The 22,125-nt window shown below is 41.1% G+C and overlaps 2 protein-coding genes across 2 annotated transcripts; both read left to right on the top strand.

Annotated features, from left to right (window-relative positions):
* Window positions 1-1,389: 1,389 nt before the first annotated feature.
* On the top strand, window positions 1,390-9,331 carry LOC123156504 (DEAD-box ATP-dependent RNA helicase 31). The gene is made up of 11 exons (XM_044574624.1): window positions 1,390-2,977; window positions 4,475-4,581; window positions 6,276-6,331; window positions 6,428-6,652; window positions 6,734-6,940; window positions 7,012-7,098; window positions 7,181-7,276; window positions 7,351-7,566; window positions 7,762-7,944; window positions 8,411-8,650; window positions 8,774-9,331. The coding sequence occupies exons 1-10, from the start codon at window positions 1,473-1,475 to the stop codon at window positions 8,636-8,638; spliced, it is 2,910 nt and encodes a 969-aa protein (XP_044430559.1). The 5' UTR covers window positions 1,390-1,472; the 3' UTR covers window positions 8,639-8,650; window positions 8,774-9,331.
* Window positions 9,332-12,844: 3,513 nt separating this feature from the next.
* On the top strand, window positions 12,845-18,614 carry LOC123161421 (abscisic acid receptor PYL3-like). The gene is made up of 3 exons (XM_044579256.1): window positions 12,845-13,045; window positions 17,005-17,221; window positions 18,417-18,614. The coding sequence occupies exons 1-3, from the start codon at window positions 12,873-12,875 to the stop codon at window positions 18,612-18,614; spliced, it is 588 nt and encodes a 195-aa protein (XP_044435191.1). The 5' UTR covers window positions 12,845-12,872.
* Window positions 18,615-22,125: the final 3,511 nt, after the last annotated feature.

Below are 22,125 nucleotides of genomic sequence, written 5' to 3'. Positions count from 1 at the left end.
TGTAGTTCTAGATGGGTGTGTGGAGGAACTCCGCGTCTTTGGGGTGGTCCTAAAAAAGAAATACAATGTTGTTAGTTGCGAGAAGGCAATTTTTAACTGGCTTAAAACAAGGGGGACGTGAGCTAACCGCGACGTGGCCGGTGTAGTGCTCTGCCTCTAGGACGATGGAGCAAGTGTTCTGATCCCATGAGGCGTCGTTGAGGCCTCTGAGCTTGGACAATGTGGTCCATCAAGCTCTCCACTCCCCGAGGTGGTCGTAGACCTAGGTGGGGGTCACCTCCTGGCCATAGAACTCGAACACATGCTTTGCAACGGTGTTGAAGTGCACCTCCTTGAAGCCCTTGTCAGTCCTAACCCCACTAGATATGAGCTCACACATCTTATTAAGCACAAACATGGACGTGAAAGGCTGCCACTTTCATGTTGTTCCCCCTACTATCCTTCTTTGCCTTTGCGGCTGCCGTAGCGGCAGCAGGAACAATAGTTGGCTCAGCGAGCACAAAGGCTGTAGGCAGAAAAAGAGGCCGCCTTGCCAGAAACTTCGAACACATCTGAATCAACATGCATAGGACGAAGGGAACTGGCTCTTGGATAGGACAATGGTCTGACTAAGATCTTGCGTTTGTGTGTCATGTCCTACAATTGCATCACACATTGACAATAAACATTGCACACACTACCGGACAATCTAGCTCAACAAAGCATGATATGAACAACATGCATCATAACTTACAAATCCACCACCAATAGCCACCACAACATTACAATCTCATAGATCAAACCCTAGCATGCTACACGATGCCCTACCATAAGGTGGAACATCTAACTCACCACATGCTCTCAGATCTAGATTCAACGAGTACAAAGAAGGGGGTGATTGAACTCACAAAGGCCATCGATGCAGCTCGAGGGAGACGCGAAAACGGTCGGAGAAGACGAGGACATGAGTCGGCGCCACCGTGGACCATCGGCCGGAGAAGGCGCACCGCTTACCTGATCGTTGATGTCGATGCGCGTCAGATGGAAAGCTTGAAAGGGTGGGGGAGAAGGTGGCGAGAGTTTCACTGGTAAGGCGAAGAGGGCGAAGAGGGCTATATAGGGCGACTGAATCGACGGGAGGTGAGCCGAAATCCTCCCGTCGATTTTACGGGGACGCGCGCGAACTCACCTTCGTGGCGTACAAGCTCAGTGCCGCATTCCTTCCCCTGCTTCGGCCGAGCCTGACTCGCTAGAAACTGTCGATTCGGCCGTTCATAGCAGGGTTGGTTGGGAGGTACTTTAAAGTTCATGCGATGCAGACCAAATAGTATATGGGCGCAGCCAAACAGATCAATTTTTTTTTCAGACCTGATTGAATCTCTGATCAGCATTCCCTCTTGACAACCTGAACCTAAAGCCACCCCAAAATGCCATAAGCCCCTAGAAGCCGCCGTCTCTCACTTAAACCCTAAACTCAACCCCGCGCCTCCGCCATGCGAGGCCGCCACCACCTGCTTGGCTTCCTTCGCCGCGCAGCGGCAGGCTCCTTCTCCGCTGCCCGCCGTGCTGATTCTCTCTCCCACCTACACCCGTTCCCGCCGGGAAATGGCGCCGCCGTTCCCATCAGCACCCGCTTCCTCTCCTCGCGCCCCAGCGGTGCCGCGCGGAGCCTAATCGAGGACGAGGCCGACCTCAGCGACTGGGTCAGCGACATCAAGGCCGACTCCTTCAACCTTGGCCTCAGCAGCGGCGACGAGCGCGAGGCCTCCAGCCGCAAACCCGCTGCCTCCAGGGGAGGCCGAAGAGGGAGGGATTCGGGGGGACCGCCGACGAGGTCGAGGTTTGATGGCGGTGATTTCGGTGGAGAGAGGCGCGGCGGTGATTTCGGCGGCGATAGGCGTGGTGGTCGGTTCGGCGGCGATAGTCGTGGTGGTTGGTTCGGCGGCGATAGTCATGGTGGTCGTTTCGGTGGCGATAGGCGTGGTGGTCGATTTGGCGGTGATAGTCGAGGTGGTCGGTCTGGAGGTGATAGGCCAGGCTCTGAGCGAAGGGGGAGGGTGGTGAGTTCTGATTTCAGTGATGATGGTGAGTCTGGCTTTGGTTCTGCGAGGGGAAGGCGAGGGCGGGGCAGGATGTCTTCGGGGTTTGCACAGAGAGGAGGGAGGGGAGGTGATTTTGGTGATGAGGCTGGGTTTCGGTCTTCGAGGGGTCAGCGTGGCCGGGGTGGGAGGGCATTGGGTTTGTCACACAGGGAAGGGAGGTACAGTGATTTGGATGATGAAGCATCTGGGTTTGGGTCTCCCAGGGGAAGACGAGGTCGTGGTGGAAGGACAACAGGTTTGTCAGGCAGAGGACTCAGGGGAAGCGATCTGGATGACGACGAGGATGACAGCGGTGAAGAAGTTGGTTTTGGGTCTCCCAGGGGAAGACGAGGTCGTGGTGGAAGGGCATCAGGTTTGTCAAGGAGAGGAGGCAGGGGAAGCGATCTGGATGACGACGAGGATGACAGTGGTGAAGAAGTTGGTTTTGGGTCTCCCAGGGGAATTCGTGGTCGTGGTGGAAGAATGTCAAGTTTGTCACGGAGAGGAGGCACGGAAAGTGATTTAGATGACGACGAGGATGATGATGATGATGATGATGCAATTGAGTTTGGAGCTTCTGGTGGAAGGCATAATCGTGGTGGGATAGCAGAGAAGATGGGGAATTTGGGATCACGTAGAGGAGGTAAAGTCAGGGATGTGGATTTTGGTAATCGACGGTCAAAGGGCCGGAAAATGTCTGATTTTGGTTCATCAGAGGATGATAGTGAGTCAGGGGAAGTTGATGAGGATGATGGATCATCAGGTTTTGAGGATGGTCTCTCTGGTGATGATTCTGTGCAGGAGGATTTAGTGAACAATGCAGCTAAGAAATCTGTCTCTTCTGAGTCAGTTGAACAGGAGAGTGTACTGGGAACAAGAGATAATGGAGGTGCTGATTCGTATTTGAGTCAGAGAAGGTAGCTCTTGCTCAACCTTTCTCTAATTGACAATAAATATATCCTGCCATTGTTATGGAATGTTTATGTATGTGTTGCACATTGTTTTCTTTTCTCTATGGCAACTAGTTAGATTGTTACTCCCTTCGTAAAGAAATATAAGAGAGTTTAGATCATTAAAGTAGTGATCTAAACACTCTTATATAGTTATATTTCTTTACAGAGGGAGTACTTTGTGATCATATATCCGTGCATAGGATAGATATGTTACGTCATGCATATATTTGAGTTGTGAAGCACGTGAATGACTGCTTGCTATGTCGGGTAGTTTTTATTCACTTTTGTGATATTTGCCTAAATGTTAGTTCAACAAATAGCATCGTTTTCATCCCAATTAACACTATACTTAGTTATCATATGCGAATTTAATAAGAACTTCCATAGCTGCCTCAAACTTGGCCACAAAGCCTCCTATCCTTGGGAAGTGCAAATAGATATTTAGTAGTATTTGTCTGTTGTTTGGTCTGCTTTCATCATAGTGTAACAGGTTCCATGATCCTTTGGATGTGGGGTGGGTTATGAGAAACTTCAGTATCGTTCTATCCTCAATTCTGGTCAATTGTAGGACCTTAGGCCAGTGAAGAAAATGTATCTTGTTCATAGTCACGCACTACTAGAAACTGTTACTGACTACTATCCAAGTATCACCATCTTAATCAGGATTGATTTCATCTAGATGCATTAGTTGGTTTTTGTATTGAAAGATATCCTTAATTCTAATAAATTTTAGAACCTTAGGCCAGTGAAGAAAATATATCTTGTTCATAGTCATGCTCTACTAGAAACTGTTATTGATTACTATCCAAGTATCACTATCCTCTTAATGACTCACTTAATCAGGATTGATTTCATCTAGCTGCGCTAGTTGGCTTTTGTACTGAAATTGCACAAAGGATGCACATTTTAAATCATGATGACTTTTATATAGCAATCCATTTACTTGCAGCAGTGAATGGACATATGAAAAACAAAAGAATGGAGGTAGTGTCTATTTTCACAACCATACCATAATTTAAGTTGCTTAATGATTCTTTTCTTAGTTTTTAAGCTGTTATTTTGTGACCCCCACCATGTGATGAGGAAAAAGCAAAGACATTTGTAGCATAGTGTTGAGGGCAACAAATTTTTCTGTTGCAAAATTATCTGATTCTTGTTACTGCTTGTGCAGCAATTTTTGTATATTAAATAGAACTTGGTATGATTATGTTTGCTCAATGTCTCTGCAGCTTGTGATACCCTGGTCGATGAAATAATATGTTTCATGGAAACTATAGTCAGCCATGTGCTATGATTAGGCTTATCACGTCCTTATGATCTCTAATTGGCCATCTGCATTGTTTCCAAATAGTTGCAGACATGTATTGAAATTTAAGAGCATATGTGCTGATAACACACCTAGCAACCTTTTAATCTCTAATGCCCCCATCCTGTTGGATCTTCTATTGGTTAACATCACAGGTTTGATGAATGTTCTCTCTCTCCCGCGACATTAAAAGGTGTTAAAGCTGCTGGGTATGAACGGATGACTGCGGTTCAGGAGGCCACTCTTCCTATTATACTTAAAGGTTAACACAGTGCTGTTTTTATACGTGAACAGTTATGATTTTACTTTATGGTATGCATGTCTTTCCCACAAAGTTCTTAGGGCTCACAGGCTATGCAAAGGGACGAACATTATCCATTACCACTCTCCTTCTAGCATTTTATCTTTTCAATTTCCAAAATATGCCTTACAACTCCCATTTTCTAGAAAATCTCTTCAACCGTTCCTTGGTTAACCCTTTTTATTTTACTGCCCCCCTGATGTCTAAAGGCTACCTATTATGCGCTTAGTTGGTTTCATTTCCTTCCCTTTTCTTCACATGCATTTTTGCACCACTCGCCGATGCCACTTCCTTCTTTGTTTTGATGGACTTGAAGAGCCGAGGTGGCAGGCAAAAATAAGTAACTGGTTCACGATGTCCAATGGCCCATGTTTTGGTTACTCAAATATTTAACAGGTTAACTTCATTAACTGGCAGGAGGATTAGGGCGTTAGACTATATAATATGGAAACTCATAAGGATTGTTCTGCTTGTAGTAGTCCTTTCTGTGTTAAAAACACACCCTTACAGAAAAAATGGAAGCGCATTGACCCTGTATTTAATGATTATCAGGAAAGTTAAATTGAGAGATGATGAACACTTGTAGGGTGGAGAACCAATTGATAGCCCACTCACCCCACCTCATCCTTCACCAAGCACCACCCTCAGTTTTTTAATGTCTCGTCACAGGCGCAACGGTATTGTGGACAGAACAAGGAGCGATCAGTGAAGGAGAAGATGCGGGCAGGGGGGGGGGGATACCTCAATATTGACCAATGCTGGGTTTACCCTTATACGGCCCCCCTCTTGAAAACCTTTCTGTTTATAGCTCCACACATCCACCAGTCACACAGCTCAGCTATCTTATTAAACAGAACATGCCCAACGACTCAGTACATAGAGAGCTATGCACACTCACCCCAACACAATCCAATCCACAGCTTCATTTACTTCTGCTTCACGTGTTTGCCTTCAGTCTTGCCAACATAGTTTTCTTTTCAATGCAAAAGCACAATATTCTGGAGTTCTGACTAATGAGCATCCATGAGCGAATTGTTCATCTCCTTATAGTAGTTATGCCGAATTCCCTTACTGTTTGCAAAAATCAACACACAACAATTAATATGAAAACACATCAGTCGAATTGACCATATGGCCTTATAGTGATGATATTTCCCATAGTTTCTCAGTAGCTATAACTATAAGGTCTATACAGTCTTCAGAAAACATAAACTATTTATGGATTCCTGAAATTTTGAGTAATAATCTTTCAGCTGGCTTTAACAGCCTATGTATAAATTCTTGAATTACAACAATTAGTTATGAGCCTTTTGAATAAATATAACTGAAACAACCTCACTGAACTTGGGTTGAGATCCTCTACAGTACTGCACCCTGCTGTAGTACAGATGACAGGTGGGGTCGGGTCCATATGACAGCGACCGTACTGCACAGTACTACATTGAAGATGGACTTGCAAATAAAATTGTTTTGAAGAATTATTACTATGGCACAAGAAACATGATGCGAACCTTTAGTTGATTTGAGGGGAGGACAATCTGGACAATATTTAATTATGAACTTTGCCTTGTTTGGCTGTACACAATTGTGAAAATATCTTAACTTGAATTGCATCTTAGTCACTGCTGACAAACTAATAAACCTTTTCTCTGCAGGGAAGGATGTCCTGGCCAAAGCAAGGACAGGAACTGGAAAAACTGTAGCATTCTTGGTGAATACCCTTCTTGAGTATTGATATATTTCTTGTATTTAATTATTTAGGGCTTCATTTGATCTCAAGTTGTAATTCACCATTGTTTATGTTCAGCTTCCAGCCATTGAAGTTGTCTCCAAATTGCCCCCTCATGACCATGATAAAAAAAGACCACCGATTAGTGTTATTGTTGTGTGCCCGACACGTGAGCTTGCTGATCAGGCTGCTGCGGAGGCTAACAAACTTCTTAAATTCCATCCATCAATTGGAGTACAACTTGTAATTGGTGGCACTAGGATGGCTCTTGAGCAGAAACGCATGCACACAAACCCTTGCCAGGTGATTGGAAATAGTTCGCTGAACAATCCTTGCTCTTCCTATGGTCACATGTCATGATCTGAAAGTAATGCTAATATGCAGATTCTGGTAGCTACACCTGGAAGGCTTAAGGATCATATGGAGAACACACCAGGATTTGCTACTAGATTGATGGGCGTCAAATTCCTTATTCTTGATGAAGCTGACCGCTTGTTAGATATGGGGTTCCGAACTGATATTGAGAGAATAGTAGCTGCACTCCCCAAACAACGTCAAACACTCCTATTTTCTGCTACAGTTCCAGATGAGGTATAGTGAGTAAACCCACTCAGGCAATCGGTTTATTTGGTCAACATATACTGAATTTGTACTAATTTTAGGTTCGTCAAGTATGTCATGTTGCCATGAAAAGAGATCTTGAATTTGTCAACACTGTTCTAGAAGGAAGTGAGGAAACACATTCACAGGTATATTTTCAACCATGCACATGTTAATTGCTTCAAGTTTCCTTTTATTATCCAACATGATGCTTATTATTACCATATTCAGGTGAAACAAATGCATTTGGTTGCACCACTAGACAAACAATTCTCTATCTTATATGGTCTTCTAGCGGACCATATTTCGGAAAATGTTGACTATAAGGTAATTTAATTGTTGACTTTGCGGTGTCTTCTCTAGTCACTATTATACACAGATTTATGACAAGACAAATGCAGGTGATTGTGTTTTGTACAACAGCAAAAGTAACAAGTCTTGTTGCTGAACTCCTGTCTGAACTGAAGTTGAACGTACGTGAGATCCATTCTAGAAAGCCACAAAGTTACAGAACCAGGATATCAAAAGAATTTAAGGAATCAAAGGGTCTTATTCTTGTTAGCTCTGATGTATCTGCTAGGGGTGTTGATTATCCTAATGTCACACTAGTTCTGCAGGTAACCAACCTTGTGTATTGTCGTTGTCTATGTTCTTAATTTATTTATTGAGCAGATAAGGATTTTCTTTTCTGTTTGCTCTTTACAACCACTCAGAAAGATATCTTCCACGTAACCAAATATGAACATGCTTATCTTTGTGTCGTTACACATGTTATTATAAATCAGAGTGAACTGATATGATGGTCATTGCAGCTGGGAGTTCCTAGTGACAGGGAACAATATATCCACCGTCTTGGTAGAACTGGCCGCAAAGGTAATGAGGGGAGCGGAGTCTTATTGTTGGCACCATGGGAAGAATACTTCTTGAGAAGTATCAAAGATTTGCCTATTACAGAGGCAACACTACCACTAATTGATTTGGACACTAAACGGAAGGTACAATAGCTCCTTCACCAGTGCACAACTTATTGTTGGTGTTTCGACATGCAATAGCAATGGACATATCGATGATAGAAAATAACACCATCCGAAGAAGTGTTAGACCCTACTTTGATTCAGGAATCGGCTGGTTCTGATCATTTTCTGTTTGATTTTTTTCCTCTCTTGACATTTTCGAAAATTTGTGTCTAGTTAATCTTACATCACATTAGCCATGAATATGTAGAAGTAGCAAAATGAACCTATGTTTGGAAAGCCATCGCAATATTTTTAAGGCACACAATAGGATGAATCTACCAAATAAGTAGAAATGTTTTTCATAAGCGCAACCGTGGAGGGCTGGTCTCAGGTGACTGAAGTAGCAAAATGAACCTACATGGAATGTTGTCATTAATTTATTTAGAAATATTTGGCGAGTTCAATGTGTCATAATGCTATGTTGCACATTTCCATTTTGTTTTAGGTTGAGAAAGCTCTTGCACATGTGGAGGTGAAAGATAAGGAATCTGCTTATCAAGCATGGCTTGGTTACTATAATTCAAATAAGCAAATCGGCCGTGATAAGTATCAGCTTGTATCGCTGGCTAATGAGTTCAGTAGAAGTCTGGGGCTCAACAACCCTCCAGCACTGACTAAGCTTATCCTTAAAAAGATGGGACTGAGCAACATTCCAGGTCTACGGTCAAAGTAATCTTTCATCTAAGTAAGTGTCCTTGAATCTATGGTCGGGGGGGGGGGGGGGGCGACAATATGCTGCTCCATATTGGTATGAGTATTTCGAGTGAGTAATCAAGCTGTGCATTGATAAACAAGTTGTCTCATACAGATACAGGTCATGCTTGCAGTATGGCGAGCTTCCACATTACTTGTTTTCAGTCTTTCCTTGTAAGATGAAAACACACCTTAAATGCATGTCCCTACAAGTATTTGCTGTGTTGCAATATCCTGGACAAGAGTTTGACTATGGTGACGCTATTAGCACCAGGCATCTGGGAAACAGTATCAGATTATTGGCTCTTGACTTGATCTGGTGGTTTTTACCCCTTCATATTTAGAGTTCCTTTTCAGTTTCAGTTTAGCAGTTTCTTGTACTTGGTGATGCCGCCATGATGAATATTTCCTAGGTCACAGATTCAGTATAGTATGAAAGGAACAAAGTAGTTTATTTACACAAATATTCAGGCTCATTATAGATAACTAAATACCACAGCTGATCCCCATATGTGCGATGTAACTTGCAGTCCCCAGTATGCAACTTCGCTCATTTGGCAGACACCTTTGGTCGTACCCGAATTTTGTTGGCATATCCTTTTGCATATACAGTATGCACTTCGATTTGTTATGTTTGTTGAACTAATGAAATATGAATTTCGTTTCAGTTTTATGTTCGGATGCAGCATACAGTTCTAAATTTTTTGACGTCTCTTAATATCATCCTCCCCGGACAAATCTAAGTAGTGACCCAATTTACTAAGTTAGATTATATGTACATTGGCCATATATCTATTTGGGAACGGCAGGAGTGTGTTAGTCGATTCACACATCATTTACTCCCTCTGTCCCATAATATAAGAGTGTGTTTGACATTAGTAGAGAAGATAATGATTCGACAAACCCATGTAGGCTTGGAAAAGATCTCTCTCACTTTTTGCTTAAATATTTCTTCTCTTTTGCATTGAAATGTGAAGTCACGTTACTTGTAATGAGTTTGAATTACCAGTAACCTTGTGATAGTGACGGACACCTTTAGATTAACCGTAATTTGCTAGATAAAACAAAAGCAACACCGTACTAATCCTGGCAAAAGCGTGCACATCTTTAGTAAAGCTTTGAGTTTGCATGTTGTATTTTAATAAAAATGGGTCATCTCTTCTGGCTTGAGGCTTGGGTCCTGAATAAAAGTACATATCTTGATGGAAATCTGAATAACTGAGCACATCACAATACCTGTTCGGAGGTGAAATTTGAATGGTCAATGCCACATGGCACCAGCGGTGGATTTTCTAAGGGATTTTCTAAGAAGCGATACAAACACACCGCACTGCAATACGCGCTGAAAGCAGAGAGCTCCGGGAGCGCCTATAGGGACATCAAAAGATCCTAAATTTCAGAAAAGTTGCTAATTTTGAATAAAACAATCATGATTTCAAAAAACTCGTGATTTCCAAAAAGATGCTTGGTAATTCAAAAATTGTTCATGAATTTGGCAAAAAATCTTCACAAATTAAAAAAATGTTCATGAATTTAAAACAATGTTCATGATTACAAAAAAATATTCACAAAATAAGTAAATCATGATTACAGAAAAATGCTCTGAAATACAAAAACTGTTCACTAATTTGTAAAAAAATGTTCATAATTTAAAAAGTTCAAACAAATGTTTGCTAATTCGAATAATGTTCACGATTTAAAAAAATGTTCACGAATTTGGAAAAAATGTTCACGATTCAAAAAAATGTTCGCGAATTTGAAAAAAATGTTCATGATTTTGAAAAAGTAGTCTTTAATTTTAAAATGTTCATTATTTCAAAAAATGTTCATGATTTGAAAAACATGTTCATGACTTAAGAGAATGTTCACAAATTTCTAAAAAAATTGTTCATGATTTAAAAAAAATGTTCGTGAGTTTTGGAAAAATGTTCAGTTTCAAAAAAAAATGTTCATGATTTAAGAGTAACGATTTAGTAAAAATAAATCATGATTTTGGAAAAAATGTTCATCATTCAAAAAAAATGATTTTAGAAACAAATTGCGAATTAATAGATTTTCGAAAATCGAAAAACAAGAATAAAAATGAAAACATAAAAGTAAAGAAAAAAACGAAAAGCAAAAACGAAAAAAGAAAAACATAAAAACCCGGTTCAGGGAAGGTTCTAGAACCATGAAATGGACCGACCCATAGAAACAACATGGGGGGGGGGGGGGGTACGCGCCACGGCGTTGGCGGGCGCGGTACGCGCCGTATAGGATCCCTGGAGAGCTCCTCACGAGCGCCTTCAGCGCCAACACGCGATAGTGGCGCCCGCAGGTCAAATCATGGGCCGGAGCCCAGCGCGCCTCGCCAGCTTGCTCGCTGGCGCCTTCGCTCACTCAATTGCTAGCTCGCTCCCGCTTGATTGTTTTTTTATCGCTAAATCGCTACAGTACATACTCATTTTTCTTAGAAAAAAAAACAACCAGTTGGCTGCAGTATGTATTCTTGTTGTTAGGAAAAAGTTCATCGATTTCGAAAACAGTTCATCGAATTATACAAAAAGTTCATCGAATTTGGAAAAAAATCATTGAATTTGAAAATGAGTTCATCAAATTTCAAAAAAGTTCATCAAAAATGGAAAAAAGTTCATCGAATTCGAAAAACCGTATAGGATCCCTGGAGAGCTCCTCACGAGCGCCTTCAGCGCCAACACGCGATAGTGGCGCCCGCAGGTCAAATCATGGGCCGGAGCCCAGCGCGCCTCGCCAGCTTGCTCGCTGGCGCCTTCGCTCACTCAATTGCTAGCTCGCTCCCGCTTGATTGTTTTTTTATCGCTAAATCGCTACAGTACATACTCATTTTTCTTAGAAAAAAAAACAACCAGTTGGCTGCAGTATGTATTCTTGTTGTTAGGAAAAAGTTCATCGATTTCGAAAACAGTTCATCGAATTATACAAAAAGTTCATCGAATTTGGAAAAAAATCATTGAATTTGAAAATGAGTTCATCAAATTTCAAAAAAGTTCATCAAAAATGGAAAAAAGTTCATCGAATTCGAAAAACCGTTCGTTGAACTTTGAAAAAACTTCATCAAATTTGAAAAAATGTTCATGGAATTAAAAAAAAGATCGTCGAATATGGAAAAAGTTCATCGAATATGGACAAAAGTTCATCGCGTTTGAAAAAAAGTTCATCAAATTTCAAAAATAAATTCATCATTGATAAAAGTTCATCGAATTTGAAAAAGTTCATCGGGTTTGAAAAAAAGTTCATTGGATGTTAGAAAAGTTCACCGAATTGAAAAAAGTTCATTGAGTTTGAAAACAAAGTTCATCAAATTAGAATACAGTTCGCAAATTTGAAACGAAAATTCATGTATTATAAAAAAAGCTTAAAAAGGTAAAATGGAAATGAATAAAAAAAATAACAAAACCATTCCACTAAAAAAGGAAAGAAGAAAAGAAGGAAACACCTGTAACTAAACGCGTGAAGCATAGGTGGCCGGTTGGTTAGGTTTAGCGAAGGTTGAACCAAGCGATCGCTGTTCGGCCGGCCCAGCGTGGACAAGGGGGCGTGCGCCCTGTACCATTAACGCTATATCGGGCGCAGCAGGCACCAAATAGGGTTTGGCTTGAAAGCAAGCATGCCGGTTAAGGAGGATGCCTCACCCCGGCTTCGTTTTCCTCACCGCATCAGGCTGCCATGGCCTTTCTCGTGGCCCAGGATGGTGGGCTGAGAAAGCACATTAGCTAATCAACCTCTTTTGCCTTGGGGTTGACTGTCGTCATGCTTGGTTAGACAAACACGTAAAATTTCTTTCCGTCTCTGTAAAACATCTGAGGACTTAATAAAGCTTTAATCCCTAAAAAAAACTTAATAAAGCTTTAGGAGATTGCCTAAAAAGAGCTAACCAGTCTCTTTTGTCTTAAAAGAAAAAAAGAAGATAATCAGGGCTTGCTTACACACAATTAAAAGGCAAACCTTCACGAGTGCGTCGCTACTGATATTTGGTAGCAGTAACGGACTCGTGACCACATGGCATATGTGGTGAGTAATCTAAAAGCAAACAATGTCTAGAAAAACAAATATAAAGGACTCGCCTAAAAAAAGTAGTAGTAGCGGACATCAAGCATTTACACGGCAACACACCACCTCCTTGTTATAAGGGCACAGTTTCTAGCCCATCTTCAACCCCCTAGTCAAGAGTAGTGTACGCAGGAGCGAGAGTGAAGATGGATGGAGGAAGCAGCGGTGTGGGCGCAGACGAGATCTGGAGGCCATGGGACGAGCACACTGTGCTCCGCCCGGAGGAGATGGAGTACGTGCGACAGTTCCACCAGCACGAGCCAGGCGCCAACCAGTGCACCTCCTTCATCGCCAAGCACATCAAGGCGCCCCTCCAAACCGGAAGAAACACATGCCTACCTCTTTATTTATGCACCGTTCTTGATGCGTTGTATGCCATCTAAAACCAAATTTGTCACCAAAAAGTTATTGGTATAGTTACCTGTTTGTGATTTTGATTTGATTTGCATTGAAGTCTAAGAAATATATTAATCCACATGCAGATGCACTTTGAGTCCAATCATGTGACCTGTATAGGGCGAGTAGGGGTTTGTGGTCATTTTTGTTTTATTTTCTCCATTCAAATTTCCTGTTTGTACATAATTTTATTTTCTAAGAGTGTTGACCTAATTAACTCAGAAATTTTAGGAATCGATGATTTAGTCGATCCCTAAGTTAGACAAAAGTGACTGATTATTTTTTAGTTGGAGTGATCTATTCCGTTGTCCCCTCTAGATGGAGTGAACCATTAGATTTAAGAAAGAAGAAAACAAAGGTCATGGGGGATTCTCGTGGGGATGAAGATGCATATGGTGCACATCATGCAATGGAAGGTCGACTACCATGCTCCATGGGAAGGGAGATGAGGTCAACAACTTAGGTCAAGATCGCCATGGTGTTGGACAAATGCGGGCCACGACTGTGGGGGTGGGGGGAGGGGTTAGCAAGGATGATAAACTTGTACACGGTAGGCCTTTAGGAGTAGGCAAAGTGGCAAACGTCTGACGAGTTTGCCAACAACCAACACATTGTCTACCGCTTCATGCCAGACAAGGATGTGGTGGGGGCTCGCGTGGCACATGTGGTCAATTATGTAGGTTTTATTTGTTGCTTAATTATAGGGTATATGGCAAGGGTTGGAAATTGGGATGTATTTGGTCCATTTCATTAACCCGGATCATTTTCATTGTTCACACACGATTTAGGCACCAAAATAAAAATGAACTAACCTTTTATTGGGTTTGGTTTAGAGTTTTTATGCTCATCCATAGCTAAGAGGGCCGAAATCATGCATGATCAAGGGGATGAGTTGGAGTGCAGTGTTGTGGTATACACACCATAATCAGGAACGTTACACACAACACAATAAAGGAACGCTACCAAGATAAATAGATGCACACAAAGAATATTACGACAAATTGACGATGTCTTGCCAACTGGCATGTGCCACAAGATAAGAAAATTCTTTAGTCACTCATGTAGTAAGGAAATGCTCTAGCTTAGACAACAAAAGTATTGGTAGAGAATAAGTGTGACAAACCAACGCAAGCACATCATACACCACTCAATAATGAAACACTATAGCAACAAGACAATAGTAGTAGAAAAATAGTTATTGCAGAAAAGGGTAGCGGCAAACTGACGGTGGCGTGGCACATACCATGACATTAAAAACCTGGACCATGGAATGAAGTTACTCTGATTTTTTTTTTGATTTTCCACATGTGATTTAGGCACCCCCCAAAAAGGAATGAATTAATTTCATTTTTTAGGGTTTCTGTTTTGGTTTACAATTTCAGCGTCTCATCCTTAGCTAAGAGGGTTGATATGTTGCACAACCAGAGTGAGTAGTAGCGTATGTGGAAAATTGATAGTGCTATGGTATATGATAGATAATAAAAAACATTACATACCATAAAATAAGGAAATACCCTAGGCAGCCAGATAATATGTGCATGCAGAAAACAACCTCACAACAAATTGACGAAGGCTTACCAACTGGTACACAACACAATATACAAACTTTAGCCACCCACGGACACTCTAGCTTATACAGAAATAAACATATTGGTAGAGAAAAGGTGCGACGGACTAATGTAGACATCACACACTTCACTAAATAATGAAACACTCTAGCAACAAGACAACAATGATACAAAAATAATTATTGCTAGAAAGGAGCCACCATGAACTAGTGGTGGCATGAACATGCCATGAAATAAGGAAACTCTATAGCCACCGATGGAGTAAGGGCATGTACAATTATGCTATCTTAGCAACGACTCAAAGGATAATTGGTGAGGTGGAAGAGAGAGAAACAAAAAAGAGATGTTTCTGTTAGCTCAAAAATCACCTCTTAATAAGGTAAGATACTTGCCTACATTCTACGAGATGTATTATCTATCATATAATATGCTTGTTTGGCTTCTCTAACTGAGTGTACTATATAAAAGCAGAGCACATTATCAACCATTGTACATTCTCTAAGGGAACACTCAAGTTACCATAATATTGTCTCTATGGAAAAAATATACCAAAAAATGGTTGTCGTAAAGTGACAACCCCTCCCATTAAACCCGGGCATGGGTAGCCCGGCCCAACGACCCGTCCCGAGCCCGGCCCGAAAAACCAGGGCCGGGCCGGGCCGGGCTTGACACTCGGGCCAGGCTTGGGCTTTGTTTTGCAGCCCGAAAGGTAGTTCGGGCCGGGCTCGGGCTTCTCTTTTTCTATTTTTCGGGCCGGGCTTGCACGTACACGTACTAAAAAACAGCGTTCGGGTCGGGCTTCAGGCTTGATTTCGGGCCGGGCTCGGGCTTGAAATCAGGGAGTATTTTGGGCTTCGGGCCGGGCTCGGGCTTGAGAAATGAAGGTCGGGCTTTTACAAGCCCGGCCCGAAACCTGGCCCGGCCCGACGTTTGCCCAGGTTTACCTCCCATACATGTTGGAGTAAGAAAACACCAATAGCCACCCACATAATAGGTAATGCTCTTGCTACCAAGCCAATAGTTGTACAAAGCTAGTTACTTTTATTCACAAAAAGCTAGTTATTGTTAGAACAATATGGTGTCAAACCAATGAGGATGCACACCATGGAATAAGGGAACATTCGTGCCACCCACACAACAAGGAAACACTCTAGCTCCATCCGAGTTCTCAAGCACTCATCGAGCTCCCGGGTTCTGAGTTTTATTTCCACCAATGTCACGGTGTATAGTTTCTCTCCTAGCCACATGTGCCCATTCATTTTTAGGCGTTCTTTGTTTTGATTGCGGAGTGGGGTTTCAGAAAACATTTTGTGTGGGTTTGAAAATACTTTTTGTGTGGTTTGGTTGTTAGTTGAGTGAATTTTTGGACAGTTTGAGAATATTACCTCTTGGTGATTGGCCCACATTTATTTTGTATAATTTTGAGCTCGTGATAGCTTGAACAAACAAGGAATACAAATTTTCAAATGGCAATGAACTTTTGTATACTAGCCTCTAAATTGCATTAACGCTTTACATATTCAGAGTAGATGCATATTATTGCAACTTTTACCATGATGACATGAACCCATGGCTCATTTGACAAATAAATTGATAATAATCTCTACTACTATGGTTACATAAACTAAAATTGTATGAAGCTTTTAAGACAATTTCCCCGTTTGTTTTGATTAGTACACATTTGCGGCATCCATTCACAATACTTGTAATTTAATAGTCTTATTTACATCGTAATGCATATTATTTATAATTAGTGAGGTTTAGCAATAAACTAGTGTGACCATAATTATTATCGTAGCAAAATGACGTTGCACTCCCTTTTGGATTGGCAACTTCTCACATGATTTTTTTATCATATACTCACTCCGTCCCATAATGTAAGACGTTTTTTGACACTACATTACGGGACAGAGGGAGTAATTGTCTTGACTTGATAAAATATCAACAATAGAGCCATTATTTTTCAGTATATAACATCTACTCTTATTAACATAGTTCTCTCATGTAACAACGGTTACCTTTTAGTCTAAAAAAACAATCTAAAATACATAGGAGTTTAGCAAAATAAATGTTTTAACCTGTTAGTAATATTCAATAAAATATTATATTTTAGTTTCACATTTATCACAGTAAAGTGCTTGAGAAGTGATGAGAACATGCAACATTTTATGTGTATGATTGTGTTGCTAATGCATATGAAATAACATTTAACATAATACCTTAATTGTACACATTGTGTCAAATCATACATAATATGGTGCTTACTAATATCGATTCAATTAATTCATGTCCTTTTGTTGTTCACTACATGTTAGGTTTGGTCACTTGTGAGGAGGTTTGACGAGCCACAAGTTTTCAAGCCTTTTGTGGAGAAGTGTGTGATGCAAGGGAACATTGAGCCAGGATGTGTTAGAGAGGTCACTATCAAAAGTGGGTTGCCTGGTACATGGAGCACCGAGAGGTTGGAGCTGCTCGATGATAATGAGCACATCCTCAGTGTCAAGTTTATTGATGGTGATCATCCGCTAAAGGTATGTAATTACGTTTTGAGCCTCCAATGTTTGTTTAATTTTTACATTCTATTATACAGTGGCTGATCTACTGAGTAGTATGTATCGTCACCTGTCAATTTTTTTGACAACCTGGACCCCACAAACTTACTAATATTCAGATGCTAAGATGCAAGACGACGAGACTGCAAAACAAAGAGAGATTTATCAATACCTGTTGTTATTGTAGTTTTAAATCACATGTTATAGTAGAATGAAAGATATTTAAACCTAATAATTGGGCATTGTTTTGACAAAAATTTCTTGGAAATAATTAATTAATCTAGACACAAAAAATGCCTAACACAAGTGAGCACAAACCCATAGAATAATTAAAATTAAACCAAGCCCTGAACTTCCAACTCATGCATGACCATATATTTAGAAAGTTCTTGGTACAATATACCAAATTGTATCATTGAAAGTTATAAATGAGAGACTAGCTAGCTCCACTCCATGTGGTGAGAAATGTATAACTGATGTACTTAATACGAAATATTCCATATAACAGTAAAAATGATACCAAATGTACAAATATATTTATAAATATTCATAATTAAACCCTATAGATAAACACACATTCTTTGTAAGTTAGCATCCAATACATCTCAATCAAGGAAATAATATCATTTCTCATTAGAAGTCAATGATATACAAATCCAATTAGTTTGTTTTACTAGTGTATGTTTACAATAATGTTCCGTAAAATATTGTTACATCGATAATTTTCATTTGTTGTCTTTAGATTTTATACATGGAAACTTTTAGAAAAACATTGCTTTAGAACATTCAGATTAATGGTTAGTAACAAAAGCTAGCTAAGTTAGTAGATCATATAACACTTCCACACCCAAACCTACTCAGACCACATATATATACATATATAATAATGGTAATGCACTTTAATATATATATATATTTGGACACTTATATATTATGAAGTATCAATCACATATTAGTAGTTGGATCACACTTGAGGTTAATTATTACGAGATTATTTTTCTAGGCATACTAAAATTATGTCTTATTTTTATTTATCTAGAACTATTCATCTATTTTGACGGATATCTTATGAAGTATCAATCACATATTAGTAGTTGGATCACACTTGAGGTTAATTATTATGAGATTATTTTTCTAGGCATACTAAAATTTGGTCTTATTTTTATTTATCTAGAACTATTCATCTATTTTGACGGTCCACCATGAGGTCATTGGTGGTCATCCGGGAGCACTGGTAATTGAGTCATTTGTGGTCGACATCCCAGAGGAGAACACTGAAAACGAGATCTTTTACCTTGTTGGGAACTTTATCAAGATTAACCACAATCTGCTTGCTGATGTGTCAGAGAGACGCAACCGTGCACTAAACTAATGGTCCCTTATTGGTTGGTCACGACCAATCAATTAGCTTGCACCACCCATGAAACTTCTCTATCAAATTGATCGAGCGCCCTACCTTTCATCGTTGGATATTGTTATAAATTAATTCGTACAATGTATGTGGAATATTGTCTATCGTGTTTGGCGCCTTCATGGGCATGTTTATCAGGATTTTTTGTTGTTGAAGAATATGAATAAAGCCTCTTCTACCATTTCGTGAGAAAATAAAGTTAATCAAAGATCATTGCTCTCTTCTTTCTAGTTTGCTTGTTAAATTCACAAAATTATCCATTTGTTGGGCAACATGAATGGAAATGTCACGGCCAATGGGTGTGGGTCTATATATTTTTTATTTTTATCATTGAAAATATTTTATGAATCAAAAATGATTTTATGTAAGAAACTAAAGTGCGCCCTCACACACACACACACACACACACACACACACACATTAATAGGATTAATATGCTACAATACTTATGGCACACTTGGTATCATACATCATTAGTGTTTATAAATTCTTCTATTTGATTAGTATTTTCATATTCATTCGAGTTGATACTTCATTAGTGTGGCTGTAAAAATATGTTGGAACTTTTCAGTATCAAACATAAGAAAAATGTACCAAATATATCCGATTACTTTTCAACAACATTTGTAGCGACCACGATCCCAATGGACCGAAGTCTCTCTGCTTAAGTGTCATCCCTAGATCGATAATGCTGACACACACAGTACTCGAGGAATTATAACAGAGTTCAGTCACACACTTATTACATCGAGTCCTCGTAAAGAGTATGATTACACAAAAATATCATGACTGAAGGCCATCTAAACTAAATAACCGCGGAAGCTTCGAAGGTAAATGAGTCCATCAATTCCAATGGCATAGCTGAGTGTAGGACAACGACCTATCGCACCTTATTCGTCGTCTGAGAAGTCTGCAACATGAGACATTGCAGCCATGTAGGTCAGCACATTGAATATGCTGGCAGAGTTACACTGTAAAGCAATGAATGCAAGAACTATATCTATATGCAATATTTGGCTCGTGGAGGCTCTAAGTTTATGTTTTTGCATAAAGCTAGTTTTTCCCTACATCAAAGGAATAAATTTATTTAAACTACTCCCAAGTTGTACCAATATTTGAGAAGGTTCCTCCAACTCAAATCCCAATTAAACAAGTATCATCATTAAACCTAATTCAAATTAATTAAAGAGTGATAAGATCAACAATCATATCCAATTCTAGATACTCAAGATGTCCATAACCGGGGACACGGCTAAACATGCTACAATTGTGGCAATGTGAGCCATTTTGTGGCGGAGTGCCCTTACGAGAAGAGGAAAGACAATGGTGGCAAGCTCATCCGAAAAGACAAAGCCAAGTCCTTCCCCAACAAGAACAACTTCACCAAGAAGACTCAAACTAAAGGGTTGGTGGCACAAGAAGAATATCATGAGGATGATGATGATGATGAAGATAGTGAAGCCATGGCCATGGCCTCCGTTGCCATTGCCACAACTCCACGGGTGTCTCTCTTCGACTCACCCAACGAGAACATCACCGCCAGGTGCCTCATGGCTAAAGCCACCAACAAGGTAACCCCCAACATCAAAACCACCATCATTACTAATCCCTCCTTGACGGATTGCATTGATGAAAGTGAGGGGTCTAATGAGGAAGTAAATGAATTTGAGTATTTTATGAGTAAGCTCAAGGAAAAAAATTCAAGAAGCACTTTTCCCCACAAGACTCGACCGCATCCATGATCAGAAGATCGAGACATAGTCTTTCTAAAGCATTAACTCTCTACTCCGGGCAAACCGGTACACCTACTTTCCCATACATATGCTAGTCCACCTCTTTGAGAGCTCATACAACTTACTCAGCTATGGCAGAGCCCATAATGGCTTGTGGCTGCACACGGAAGTTTCTAGGCATGAAATATCATATGATCCCTTTGAGCCTGCGTGGCGAACCGAGGAAAAATCACATGAGTACTCCGTATTTCCCTAACGGACAAACACTGGATTCTCCAGGTGCCCCAATGAAAGGATCGATATAGTTGACTAGAGGTGGGGGGGGGGGGTGAATAGGCAACTAACAAATTTTAGCTTTTCTTTACCAATTTAAACTTTGCATCAAAGTAGGTTGTCTAGATATGCAACTAGGTGAGAAACCTATATGATGCAACAACAACAAGCACACAAGCAAGCAAGAGATGCAACACAATATAAGCTTGCACAAGTAAAGGTACGAGATAACCAAGAGTGGAGCCGGTGAAGACGAGGATGTGTTACCGAAGTTCCTTCCCTTTGAGGGGAAGTACGTCTCCGTTGGAGCGGTGTGGAGGCACAATGCTCCCCAAGAAGCCACTAGGGCCACCGTATTCTCCTCACGCCCTCACACAATGCGAGATGCCGTGATTCCACTATTGGTGCCCTTGGAGGCGGCGACCGAACCTTTACAAACAAGGTTGGGGCAATCTCCACAACTTAATTGGAGGCTCCCAACAACACCATGAAGCTTTACCACAATGGAATATGGCTCCGTGGTGAACTCAACCGTCTAGGGTGCTCAAACACCCAAGAGTAACAAGATTCGCAAGGTATTAGTGGGGGGAATCAAATTTCTCTTGGTGGAAGTGTAGATCGGGGCCTTCTCAACCAACCCCTAGAAAATCAACAAGTTTGATTGGCTAGGGAGAGAGATCAGGCAAAAATGAAGCTTGGAGCAAAAATGGAGTTTGGGGATGGAAGAGGTGAGTCTTCTTGGAGAAGAAGACCCCTTTATATAGTGGGGGGGGGGACACATCCAACCGTTATGCAGCCCGCAGCCCGCATCTGGGCGGTACTACCATTCCTGGAGCGGTAGTACCGCTGCCATAGCGATACTACCGCTATGGAAAGTAGGCATAGGGCAACCAGGGCTGAGGGAGAAGAAGTACACGCACTAGGGCGGTAATACTGCCCTGAGGGCGGTACTACCGCCGATAGGCGGTACTGCCGCTTCCTACATCTGCTGGAAAATAGGGGAGGGCAGCGAGCTGAGCGGCAGTTGGAGCGGACATAGGAGCGGTACTACCGCTGATAAGCAGTACTACCGCGCCCTACTGCCGTCCCTACTACCGCTCCCCTGCATGGTCCTTTACGGAAACCCGACACGACAAATCGAGACCACAGCAGGGGCGGTAGTACCAGCGGCACTAACAAGCAGTACTGCCGCCGATAGGCGGTACTACCGCCCTGGCCGTGGTACTACCGCTTAGCACAAAGCACCCCTTGTTTTGCACATCACAAAAACTCCAAGAAGCAGGAAGAAGGCGAGGGTGCAAGGAGAATGTGAACGTGATGATTCCACCCATACTCTTCCGAAACGGATCCCCTCTTGATAGTACGGTTATCCCTACGACTCAATTCCACCGAAAAGAAACAAAGGAAAATAACCCGTCTAAAGTGAAGTCCTCGAGGGGTAACAATCGCATAGTGCTCTTATATTA

This window comes from Triticum aestivum, chromosome 7B, assembly GCF_018294505.1.
Source record: "Triticum aestivum cultivar Chinese Spring chromosome 7B, IWGSC CS RefSeq v2.1, whole genome shotgun sequence".
Classification (NCBI taxonomy): Eukaryota; Viridiplantae; Streptophyta; class Magnoliopsida; order Poales; family Poaceae; genus Triticum; species Triticum aestivum.
Note: the sequence above shows the minus strand (reverse complement) of the source record. Positions and strands in the feature narration are given on the sequence as shown.